Source organism: Delphinus delphis, chromosome 5 (genome assembly GCF_949987515.2).
Source record: "Delphinus delphis chromosome 5, mDelDel1.2, whole genome shotgun sequence".
NCBI classification, from domain to species: domain Eukaryota; kingdom Metazoa; phylum Chordata; class Mammalia; order Artiodactyla; family Delphinidae; genus Delphinus; species Delphinus delphis.
The window spans coordinates 25,320,486-25,333,491 of NC_082687.1; the positions used below are offsets into that span (position 1 = coordinate 25,320,486).

The 13,006-nt window shown below is 46.5% G+C and overlaps 1 protein-coding gene across 1 annotated transcript in view; it reads right to left on the reverse strand.

Moving 5' to 3' along the window:
* The window catches only part of ZNF827 (zinc finger protein 827), a 177,855-nt gene that overhangs the window by 114,656 nt on the left and 50,193 nt on the right, over positions 1-13,006 (reverse strand). Inside the window, exon 4 of the mRNA XM_060011635.1 lies at positions 8,457-8,937. Coding sequence (XP_059867618.1) covers positions 8,457-8,937 — 481 coding nt within the window. The remainder of the gene's footprint in view (positions 1-8,456; positions 8,938-13,006) is intronic.

Below are 13,006 nucleotides of genomic sequence, written 5' to 3' on the forward strand. Positions count from 1 at the left end.
TCCCACCCTTTGAATCTGGGTTGAAGTGGCTGGATTTGGTCACTGGAAGGTGGTGGAAGTGATGCCGCTGGACCAGCTTTGAGCCCAGCCTCCTGGAGCACTTCTGCTCTCTCCTTTGGAAGCCAGCTGCCATGTGGGCGAGCCCAGGCTAACACACTGAAGGATGGGACACCCTGGGGGACAGAAAGAAGCCCTCCCAGCTGGGACCCACGTAGACCAGCCATGCCCTGGCAACCTGGCAAGGTGCTGCAGATGGATGAGTCAGCCCAGAAGAGACCAGGAAAAGCACACCGGTCAGCCATGCCCAACTGCCAGTCCCCAAACTCGTAAGCTAAGTAAATGGCTATTGTGTTGAGCTGCTAAACTGTGGACCGGTTTGTTACTTAACTCCCTGTGTGACCGACTCTAGTTCCTAGATTTGGCCCCAGAAGCTGAGGTCCCGGCCAACGCCAAGGTGCTCACACCCTTTGAGGCTCCCTTTGAACAGCCTGTTTTCTTCCCATGGACCACCTCTTTCTTCCGTACTCTTTATGGCACTAGGAGCTGGTTGTGACTTTGTAAATCTTTTTTTTTAAAGTTAAATCTTTATTTATTTATTTTTGGCTGCGTTGGGTCTTGGTTTCTGTGCGAGGACTTTCTCTAGTTGCGGCAAGCGGGGGCCACTCTTCATCGCGGTGCGCGGGCCTCTCACTATCGCGGCCTCTCTTGTTGCGGAGCACAGGCTCAGCAGTTGTAGCTCACGGGCCCAGTTGCTCCGCGGCATGTGGGATCTTCCCAGACCAGAGCTCGAACCCATGTCCCCTGCATTGGCAGGCAGATTCTCAACCACTGCACCACCAGGGAAGCCCTTTAAATCTTTTTTAAGTGAAGTAATACCACATCCTCTGAAAACCTGCCTCCCAGAGTGTATATGACTAATGGAATACCTTTCTTATCATCTACCACAGAATACATTGTGGATGATACAAAGATAAGGACATTATAAAGGAAACATCATCCCCTGCCGCTGTCCCTCCCCCCCCCTTAGCAATCTGAAACATAGTTGAAGAGGCAAGGCTAAGACACGAGCAGTAATGCAAGGATCAACGTGGATGTTAAGATTCTAAGTATCATTGGAGCAGGCAGTAGCGGTGGATATCACAGCAATAAGGGGCAATGTTGCTAGAAATTCTCTACAAAGATACAGAACCACTGGGGGTCAGAGGTGCATTAAACTAGTTATTTTGTGGGGTTTTTTGGGCCACACCGCACAGCATGAGGTATCTTCATTCCCCGACCAGAGATCGAACCTGTGCCCTCTGCAGCGGAAGCGCAGAGTCCTAACCACTGGACCGCCAGGGAAGTCCCTAGTTATTTTGGTTTAAATAACATTATTAATTCTTTTTAGAACCCCCCTCCCCCATTTTACCTAACAGGAGGAAGATTTATGGAACTCCATGGTTCCAGTGACCGGACTCCTGGAACATGAGGGAAGGCAGGTAAATGGAAATGGGGGGCAGGGGGAGTGAGTACCAGCTGGTGAAGACTCAGCATTTTTCTTGAGAGGAGTGGGGATACCATTACTCAGGAGAAGGAAGCCAGGCAGGAGCACAACCTGATGCCAGAGGTATCAGAAGAGTCCATTTACACCTTGGAAGCCTGGCGGAGGGGAGGGAGGGTCCTGGGGTGGAGGAAGCATCCGGGAGAGAGCTGGTGGGCCAGGAAAGGCCGCCCTCGAGGGATGGATTGTGGGTGTATTTTGAAGACACACAAAAATTTAACCAGATTAGTGACTGAATTAGCATGCATTAAAAACGATGTCATGGTTTGAAGCCAAGGAAAATAAACAGTGAAGCAGACGGAGGTCAAAAGACAGTTCACTCAATTGACAAAAAAAAAAAAAATATTAGGTAATAGCTTATTAAGTGGTTAGGAGCCAAGCTTCACAGTTAGGCAGCGCTGAATCTCTGCTCTACCCCTCGGTCGCCGAAACCTACTAAGCCTCAGCTTCCTCATCTATGAAATAGGTTTAACATTAACAGGGCTGTTGGGAGGGTTAACTGAGAAATTGGCACCGCCCCTGGCTCACTGGAAACCCATTTGATTAGTAATAAGGTAAGGCTCAGGATAACAATAGTAGAAGTTGTAACAGCAGTAACAACAGTAGTGAGTGGAAGAAAATGTACTTCTGAGGGAAGGAAGAAAATGACCTGGATTCAGTTGTGCAGAAACATAGAGTTTGAACCATTTTCCCAAGAGTCTATCAAGATTAAACAACCACTGTGCGGACAATTCTGGAATGAGATGAGCTCTATCCAGCACGGTGAGGAAAGAAACGTCTGGATTCCAGTGGCAACCCTTCTAACACTACTGACTTCCAGTCTTGGTTTCCTCAACTACATGCTTGTTACGAGCCATTGAAGACACACGGTAACTGGCTTTACTGTTACTACTCTATCTGCACTAAGCAATGCCTGAAAAGCCCACAAGTATGAGCACAACTTCCGGTGGCATCTAACATACGACGTTCAGAGAATGGCTCCCTTGCTGGGGACTCTGACTCTACAAAAACAAGGGCAGAGAACAGAGCTAACTTCCAGTTTCACCACTTCCTTACTTTGTGATTTGGGGGAGGGGATGCTGGAGCCTGGCTGCCTGGATTAGAATCCCAGTCCCACCATTATTAGCTGTGTAAACGTGGGCAAGTTTCTTAACCTCTCTGTTTTCATCTGTGCAATGGGAATACCAACAGTATCTTCCTCTCGGGTTGTTATGAAGTTCAAACGGGTTAAACAGCAAGGAGCAGGCACTATGTAAGTGATTGTTAAGGAAAAATCATAAACAATGAGTCAGTGTCACAAAGTCTCCATCCCTGGAGGCCTGAGCACGTGAGTGTGTCACTCCAGGTCCCACTTTCTTGTTACGCCACCTGCTCCCTTCTGTGACTCAGATCAGCCCTCAGCCCGTGGAGTAGCAAGTCACTGAAAAACAGGAAAGAGTCACACTCTCCCTCTCCTACGGATCACCCACCAGGTTCGGTAAATCCAGGATTTCAATAGGACATTCGGGCTGCCTGCACACATGAGGGCCCACAATGTGGCTTCTGACACCAGGAATTTTAGTCAAGTGATCAGTGAGTGCCCATCATGAGAAAAGCCAGGCAGGGTTAGAAAAGGGCCCAACTGAAGATACAGAGGAAGACTGCCAAAAATAAACCCACTGGGGGAAGGCACACTTGGGCGTGGGGAGGGCCCCAGCTAATGGCACCAAAGCCTGAGGGCGTGAATGGCGGAAGGCCAGCACTTCCTTGGTAGAAGGATGCTAAGATGTCTGACAGAAAGCCAATCAGAGCCATCCGGTAATAAGGATGCCTAGTTAACGGGCGTCTCCCGGCCCCCTCCTTCTTCAGCAGCACAAACAAAGGTATCACAGGATAAGGAGCTGCCCTTTACAGACAAACCGTAACTACAGATGCATAACATTATGGGAAAGAGATGAAGGTGGCAGAACAAAGGCCCACGGGAAACCACAAGATACAACACAAACATTCACCAGCTCCCCTTCGTTTATTCAAGAGAACCTTTGCCATTTTACCGCTGAGCTCCTAACACATTCGAAACAATTCAGCTTGGACCCATTTGCAAGTCACTGTTTTCCGAAGTCCACCTCTCACGGTTAAGATGTTTCGGCCCCAATTTTATGAAATTAATAGAATATGGGAGACAGGATACATTTTTTGGGCCAGTTTCCAAACTAAAAATAGTTGAAATGACTTGTATCTTTTATTTTCAAAAAACCAAGTACAAAAAGATAAAAAGATATTCCCAGCCAACAACTGAGGTGCCAAGTTTCTGTCAACTGCTTGGTTCTAATTTGGAGAGTTAGACTTAAATGTGATATCTTGAAAAGTGTAGTTTTCAGAAAGAGAAATGATGTAAGCCCACAGCAGGCAACTTTTAATCAGGCGTCTAATGATGATACTCCCAGTTCCTAGATGTTCTAGATGAGTCTCGAGACTTTCTAATTCTAACTGGAGAACATCAAGATGCTTCTTTTAATTCTCCTGTCATGTGGCTCCACGAGGGAAAACATGGGGCTGAATGACCATGACTCACCCAGGCCTCCAGTTCATGTTAACCTTGACCTATAGTGAATGCCTCAGACCCATCCCAAACCACCAGGCACCTTTTCATGGTCTTGGATAGAAAGTGAGGGAAGAGAGTTGCACTGAAAAACTATAGGTGCACTGAAAAAACAACAAACACAAAAACAGGTACCAAATTTATCTTCCACATCAGTGGTCCTTAGTCCTGGCTGCATTTTAGAATCGTTTGAGGATTTTAAAGAAAACACCAATGTCTAGGGACTTCCCTGGTGGTCCAGTGGTTAAGACTTTCACTGCAGGGGGCGCAGGTTCAATCCCCGGTTGGGGAACTAAGATCCCGCATGTCACGCAGTGTGGCCAAAAAAAAAAAAAAAAAAGAAAAAGAAAACACCAATGTCTAGGTCTAGGTCCTATCCTAGACCAACTGAATCATAATTTCTGGCAGTGGGGTTGGACCCTGGCATTTAAAAAAAAAAAAAAACTCCCCAGGTAAGTCTAATGTTAGTCAAGGTGAGAACTGCTACTGGATAAAGGAGAGAAGGCACAGAAACAGTAGGAATTTAATCTCCTCTCCCCTGCATAGCCCCAGTCACGCGGCTACTGAATCCCTTGCCCTGACATGCGACAGTCTGCATCTGCCTTTTGGCTCTCAAGAAAGATCGATGCAAATATGCAGGGCTGCAGCCCTCAAAGGCCTGCCTCCTAGGCTGAAACTTGGAGCAGAGTTTGCAAAATTATCTTTTCCAACAGCCCAGAAAGCCAGCAGCAGGGACTGTCCCATCCTCTTCCCTGAATCAATTATGGTGCTGAGCCTGGAAAACCTTGGTCCTAGGGAACAAGGCTAATCTTGAAGGACGAAGGAATGTTAAGTGTGGGCTCAGGCAGAAGAAGAGTAGACGGTTCGGGGAAGGGGTTTGATTTCACAATCACAGACACTAGGAAACCTCAAAACGGGGGTAGGGAGGGAAGGATTTAGAGTCCTTTTAAAAGAAGATTCCAGGGCTTCCCTGGTGGCGCAGTGGTTAAGAATCTGCCTGCCAATGCAGGGGACGAGGGTTTGAGCCCTCTGCTGGGAGGATCCCACATGCTGTGGAGCAACTAAGCCCGTGCGCCACAACTACTGAGCCTGCGCTCTAGAGCCTGTGTGCCACAACGACTGAAGCCCGTGCACCTAGAGCCTCTGCTCCTCAGCAAGAGAAGCCACCGCAGTGAAAAGCCCGCGCACCGCAACGAAGAGTAGCCCCCTCTCGCCGCAACTAGAGAAAGTCTGCGCACAGCAACAAAGACCCAACGCAGCCATAAATAAATAAAATAAATTTAAAAAAAAATAGTAAGCATCCTTTACACATTTATAAGGTTTAAAAAAAAAAAAGAGGATTCCACCAGTGATTTTTAATCCAGTGGGAGCAAGAAAGACTCCCCTTAATCACCAAGCAAGAAAGAATCAAGTGTTTTCCATCTCTCTTTTGGAAACAAGAAGGTATGGACACGCTTGAATTTGCCACTGTGCTCCGGTTCTGCAGACTGTGATGTGGCTGGCACAGAGACTCCCAGCCCCCGTGTCCACAAACAGCTGCACCCTAGAGTCCCAGCAGGTGCACACACAGAGCCCAGCTCAAAAATTCATGGCAAGAACAATGGCGCCGTTATGATGCCTAGGGACAAGGCCTGATGCTAACCCGACATCTGATAAGGGAAAGAGCTAGAAACTCAGGCACAGCTCCCCGGGATCTGGCCTTGTGGTCCCGGGATCACAGTCACAAACACAGCCAGGTAGAACACCACAATGACGGGAGCTATCAATTCTAGAGCCTGACCAACGAGAGAGTGAGTGGAAGAAAAAGAAATAAATAATGCCTCCCCACCTCTGGAAAATGTATTCCTTTCCTTTTCCCGTGGGCTGCGTTGCCACTGTCACCAAGTTTACATTTACATCCAAATATGCACACACACAAAAAAATTACCAATGCATCTCACTCCCCGGTGACTTTGTAACAGGTTGCTAGGTAACAGTGCACACAAGTCAGGTTTCAGGACCTCTAGTAAGCCACCATAAAATAGCTGCGCGGGCCTTCTGCATAAACAGCATGCATTTGTTATCTGTTTTCTTATGCCAACTGATCAGTCAGTAAATACTGCGACTGCCAAACCCGTAAACAAGTCCCCATCAATAGCCGACTGAGAAAACAGATCACAGTATAAGGCCTGGGTGCACAGTTTTTCACCCCAACCTACCGACTGGCTTCTCCTCTTGTGTTTTTCCTGTCTGCAAGCCTGGCTCCCAGAAGCCACAGGCCTTATCTTGTGCTCCCTGAGACTGGGTCTGGGGCTAATTACAGCCTGATGCCGGGCACTCACAGCTGAGCTCAGCAGGAATTGTGTCCCATCAAACCTTCCTCCACCCCCACTCACCTTCCTCAGGATTAAAAACTTTCTGGAGTCCTGGAGTAAAGGGAGTACCCTCTTCCTAAGAGTTACTAACCCCATCCTGAGTTTCCCCTGTCTGCTAAGTAAGGAAATGTCCCCGTTTGTTTCTAAGCTATGCTAAGTGAATATGCTATTGCATTCCTTGGGAAAGTGCTAGAAGAGCCCAGAAAAGGGGCCCTTTTTGCTCTGACATTGGTGGGAGAGACCATCAAAGAAGAACCAGAGATCTCCCAGAAGTGAGAACTAAAGGATCAGCAGCGAAAGGAAAACCAGAAGCCTGAATTTCCCCCACATTTTCAAAAATGTTTAAATACAAAAAGCAGAGTCTCAAAGATCACACGTCCCCCTAGGTTGGGATACAAGAGGAGAAGACAAGGGAAGACCATTCTTCACTGCCACGGTTGAATTTCTGACACCCGATCATTTCCGGTGTAGGACGAGCTCACTCATCTTGCAGGGTGGGATGCCTCCCTGTAACATTTCCATCTCAGTTCTTTCTGCGGTGCCTCATTTCCATCCCCTGCCTTTCCTCATTTCTCCCAACCAGCGCTGTGCACTCCTGAGGGGCAAAGACCTGGGGTGATGGGGACATTCCAGAAGACCTGACTGAAGTGTCACTGAGCAAAGGGACTTCAGAGTGAAGCAGAACCTCGAATTCACCTGGCGATGACATTTAGTGAAATGCAACTCACAGTCCATTTAAAGGAAGGTGGTGACCAATTATTCTCCATTTAAAAGGGTATTGTCAATCTCCAAAGAGCTGAAATGGCATTTGGAAATCATCCTGGGGACTGCCATCTTCACTGAAAGATAGAACCAATTCTCAGCCGACCTTTCCCCACCCTCCACATCTCTTTTAAAATTTAAAATCAGACATTAAAAAATATAATGAGTAGCAGCACAGACCCACAACATGTTTTCTCATTCCAAAACGTCAGGGAAAACAGCGCTCCCTCAGCATCTCTACACCCCCCTCATTCAACTCCACAACTTAAGGAATTGAGGGGAAAAAAAAGAAAAAAACTAAAAGAAACATCATGCATAATTTGATGGTGAAAGTGATATCAATTAGTAATAAGTTTTGAAAACATACTCCATCGTTTTTCTAAAAGGCACTGGGGCAGTTGCAAAAGAATGTTTAAAAAAAAATTTTTTTTTTTAATTACACTTTACATGAGGTACCTGGAGTACTTATGTTCATAGAGACAGAAAATAGAATAATGGTTACCAGGGGCAGAGGGGAGGGTGGAATGGGGAATTCTTGGTTAATGGGTACAAGGTTTCAGTTTGGGAGGATGAAAAAGTTCCAGAGATGAATGGTGGTGATGATTACACAGCAATGTGAATGTACTGAATGCCAAAGAACTGTATACTTAAAAATGGTTCAAATGATACATTTCATGTTAGGTATATTTTACCGTGATAAAAAAACTTTCCATTAGAAAAAACAAAATTTAAAGATAATTTTATCAGTTGCTCAAATTTTAAAACTCTATAATTCCTAATAGTAGTCTCTGTGTACACGTCCTTTAAAAATCTTTTAAAGCAAGGCAATAAAGAACTCGAATAACACAAAGCAAGATGACCCGTACAAGCACTTTAAAGAACCCAACGGAGAGACAAGTTAAAATGACTCAAGGTCACACCAAGAACTGTCACCAACCTGGCTCACGCTGTGGCCTGTCCCCCACAACAAGAACTCATAAAGGGGGAAAACCAGAAAGAAATCAACAATCCCCGTTGTTTTCAGACCCAAACCACAGCCACGCCTACTTCCAAAGGACTGCAAAAAACAAGTCTCAAGGAGAAAATGTATGAGCGTGCAGACAACTGGAATCTCAAGCGATCTTGAAATCACTTAGTCCTACCAGCTCATTCTATAGATGAGAATACTGGTAGAGGGATAGAGAAGAGAGAGAGAGAGAGGACAACCCTCTTCAAGTACCTGACAGCTTCATGAGAAAATCAGACGCCATCTTAACAGAGATGTCCTGGCTGAACAATGCGGACGCACTGTTGGCTGCATACTCGGAGGGCTCTCTCAGCTTCGTGTGGTTGGCCGGCCTGTCGGTAGCATTCAGAGTAAAGGAGGTTGGCAGGCCATTATCTTCCTTGGGCTCCTCCTTCACCAGCAAAGGCGAGACGCCAGCCCCACCCTGGCTAGTCCTCTCTGGAGTGCTGGACGTCATCATGGTCCCCACTAGCTCTGTCCCTCCTCCTTCCCTTTGCTGCCCCAGGCAGGCACTGTCACTGAGGTGGGGAGATCCCTTGACATCGGGGTCTGGGATCTCCTCCTTCACCTTGGCTTCTGTCCTCAGGAAGTGCTGATGGCAACGCATGTGGAGTTTCAGGCTGAAGTGACGGGAGGAAGTGAAAGGGCAGAGCTGGCACTGAAAGGTCTCTCCCCGGTCCTGGTGCTGATGAACCTGGCGGAGAAGCAAGGAGAGTGAGCTAGCCACCGTGTGCTGATGCAAAACGCCCTGCTGTACATCCGCGCTACTCAGCAACAATTTCCTCACGGTACAAAGGGCCGGCCCAGGGAATCTCATCGCTAGAGGAGCACTTCATTATGTGCTTCAGGTCGTGAGGGCCATCCCTGAACACAAAGCAGGTCCACGCTGGTTAAGAATCCATTAGTAAAGCCATACTCACGACTGAGGATGCTGTCTGCCAATGGAGGCCGTCTGGGGTAGAATCCTCCTAATATTCTAGTCATCCCATCTCGGTTGGTGTCTTCAGAGAAAACATTATAAACCCAGCACGATTTGAACTTACATACTTACTAGTTGGGGGTCAACAGAGGTAACCTGTCAAGTAATATAAATACACTGCAGGGACCCAATTATTACCACCCAGAGAATTAGTTACATTTTGCAAACATAATTTCCATTTTCAAAAATGCTTCTCCAGGTAATTAAGAATGTGGAAAATAATGCCTCCAGGGTATTCCCATTTCACAGACAGAGAAACTGAGACCCCAAAGCACGTGGCTAGAGCAAAATGACATATAAAGGAAGCAGAGGGGGACAAAAACCAGGGGTTGATGCCCACCAAGCTGTCTCAGCAAGATGGAACCAGTGTTTCCAAACGTGGTTCTGTCTGCAATGAAAGAATGCAGACTTTTAAACACAGTTCCAGCCTGGCCTGCACAGTACCTGTAAAAATGGCTAGAAACCTTTTTTTTACTTCCTGTCACAATCAAATTTAGTGCTTGAAAAAGTGAGGAAATCATTGCATTGGCCCGAGCTGGCAGGTGCTCATAAGCTTGTAACTTCCCCATTCATCTCTGCCAGTGTACTTCAGGGCTGACCTGCTCCACCCTGCTATTTCAGGACTGGCCCTCCCTTGAGTAGAAACTGCCAATGGTGGAGATTTGGGCCAAGAGATTTGGGGAGTTGTGTGATTTTGGACAAACGAGTGGTTGGAATTCAAAACCCAAGTCAAACCGACCTCTCATCTTTGAGCGGTGATCTAGGCAGGATTTGAATCCAGGTCTAAGGAAGGTTAAAGGTTAAAGATTCCTTAATCCACTGGGCCACCTGGCCCCTCTGCGCGGGCTTCCTTTCCAAGAGTGCAAGTTTTACTACAGCCGTTTATGCGTTCTGAGTGCAATCCAAAAGCATTATTCACCAGCCAAAACATACTTTTAAATAATGTTGAGTGACCAACAAAAGCAAAGAAATTAAAAGTTAATGGTGAGATCCTGTCGCTACAGCACCCCACTGTGGCTTTTTGAAAAAAACAACAGAAGAGATTCTGGGTCCCCCAAAGCCTGAATTTCTCCACAGAAATAACCGTATACACTTAAATTCAGTTACAGCAAAGCCGTGCTCATTAAAAGGCTTCCCCTCTGCAACCTCGGGAGGGGCTGGAATGGGGGGACACACAGTCTTGGTCACCAGCTGTTAACTGTCTCTGTTCTTTCTCAACAAAGGGACTTCACTCTGGAGCGGAGCAATTCATTTACTTTCTCACTCACAGAATCGGGAAGATTCCCCACCCTCTCCTCCAACCAGTTCACACAGGAGCAAGCACCTTGGGGGGGGGGGGCCTCAGGTCACAGCCCCAGGGGACCCTGACAGGTGCCAGCCACAGCTCGCCCCGGAACCAGGTGGCAAAGGTCATGAGGCTGAAAGCTTCCGGCGTCCCTGGGAGCAGTGCGGTGGGGCAGATTCCATTTCAGGAGTGTCCTGACATCTATTGCCCCGGGAGAGGACAGGAGCTAATCCAAGAACAGAAGCTCCGGAAGCAGCTTCTGGAAAAAGGAAAAGGACAGAGCCCATGTTCTAAAATCAAACAGGGAGCCCTGGATTCAAAAGCGTCTGTGCCCAAGTCCTGTATGCGGTTCCTCTTCCACCCGATACTGGCCTGGCTGTATTTAGTGGCAGAAAAATGAGTGACCGTTGAAAAGAAAAACAGTGGATGAAGTGTTGACGGTCACACTTAGAATTTTATTAGAGCTAGACCTTCCCGGAGGGGCGAGAGCTCGCATTTGGCCTTGGAGGGAAGGCTCTCCCCTGCTCTCCCGACAGAAAGGGATCATCTGTACTCTCTTTAGCCCGACATCAGCTTAAAATCCCCTCTTGGTCGGCTACTGTCAAGAAACACTTGACTAAAGCGTGTCATTCTTTCCAGGTCCCATAGAGACCTGCTTTCTGCAGGTCATCCTTCACAGAGAGAGCCTGTCACCACCCCAAGAGGTGGGAAGTATAAGGGCTACTGCATCACTGGGTCTACCTCCTGGTAGCAGCTGGACAAACACGAGGACACTTCGGGAAACATCTCCACCTCACTGAGGGGACAAGGCAGGCCGGGAGGGGGCTTACCTAGGAGTCAGCTCCTTAGCTGGCAGGCCTGAGACTAGAAAAAGTCGGCGCCCTGACCCTTGCCTATTTCTTGCCGTTTCTTCACCCATGTTCCCGATCTCAGCCCTCCTCACCTTCTCTGTTCAATTTTAGCTTATGAATTCCGCATTTAATTCCTGTACGCTCGCTCATCCAGGAAAGTTGTAAAAGACTTAATGGAAATCTAAGATAACCCCGAGGAAGCTGGAGGCATTTACAAGCTCCTTCCGCAACAAGCCATAAAAACATTTGCGTGATATATGGAGGAGGAAAGGCAGGCTTTCAGAAAATTGTACAGTGCCTGAACCCAGTAAGTACTGTAGTTGTTGAACAAATAAAGTAGAATCCCGTTCTTCCTTAGGTAGCTTTATGTAATCAATATAGAAGGATACAGATTAGGATGATAATGGTTATTTCTGCGTGATGGGATTAAGGGCCAGTTTCAGATTCTTTTTATCAGTTTTTCTAAATTCTCAACACGAAAGCTATGTCATGAAGAGAGAAAAGCAATAAAATTTAGAGTAATTCTTTCATGCCATGTCATCGATTTATTTCTAAATGTAAATATATATTCAGATGGCTTTCGGATAATAATTACTACAGTAGCTGCATTTATTGTGTGTTTCTCCATGCTGGGCATCATATTAAGTGCTTTGTATCTGTTATCTCATTTAACCCTTATAACAAGTCCGTGAGATAGATCGTATGATTATTATCTCCACGAGCGGAAACGGAGCCTTGGAGAGGTTAAATGATTCACCCAAAGCTCCGCAGCTACTGAAAGTCATGGAACCGAGATTCTAACTGAGGTGTTTTTTTTTTTACCACACAGTTTGAGATCCTAATCTATAGGCTATACTGCCCCTACTTCTGAGGTAGGACTATCTATCCATCTCGTAGCCTCTGGTGCACAGAGCAAAGAATATGTATTCCTAAGGCCACAGCTATTATGTTTCTCTGTAGACTATGTTTTCAAAATCTACCAAAATGAAAGTATGCCTCATCAAAATTAAATCATGAATTCTTTGATCAAAGCAAAAAACACGGGCCCATAAGTGAGGTGGAGAACAGAAAAGAAAGCGGACACCATCTGATGAAATTAAACTTGCATAAGCCCCTCTCACACTCCCCTCCTCAAAAGCTCAACAGGTTAGGACACCATGAGTTTGAAGAAAGTAGTCATTTCACACCACTGCTTTATTGTACTGGTTATTGATTTGTTCTGAAAGCATTCTAAGACCCCACGACCCACAGAGCCCTGGCTGCTCTCATCTGCAACGCTGTCATGGCCGACGGTCTGTATCATCAAGGCACCCAACTCATCTCCCTGTAGTTTCAGGGTCAGTAGTTCTTGCTATTGAAAACCCAGTTTGTTTGTTTTTTTCCCATGGGTTTATAAATAGGTTGTTTTAAGTGACCCTGAGCTGAAAACAGGCTTACAAGGTGTCAGGCCAGATGCAAGTTTTCTGCTCACTGAAGCTTTAAATTTGCCAGAACTGATTTCTAAACACAGAGTAGGACACGGTAACAAAAACAAATTTTAGTTTTAAAGGCATTTCTTTGGAAGGCTCATCCTGCTAATCAAATCCACTTTGCAGGTGTAAAATACAAGATTTTACGCTGGGAAGAGTTGACAGAGGATGAGAGGGAT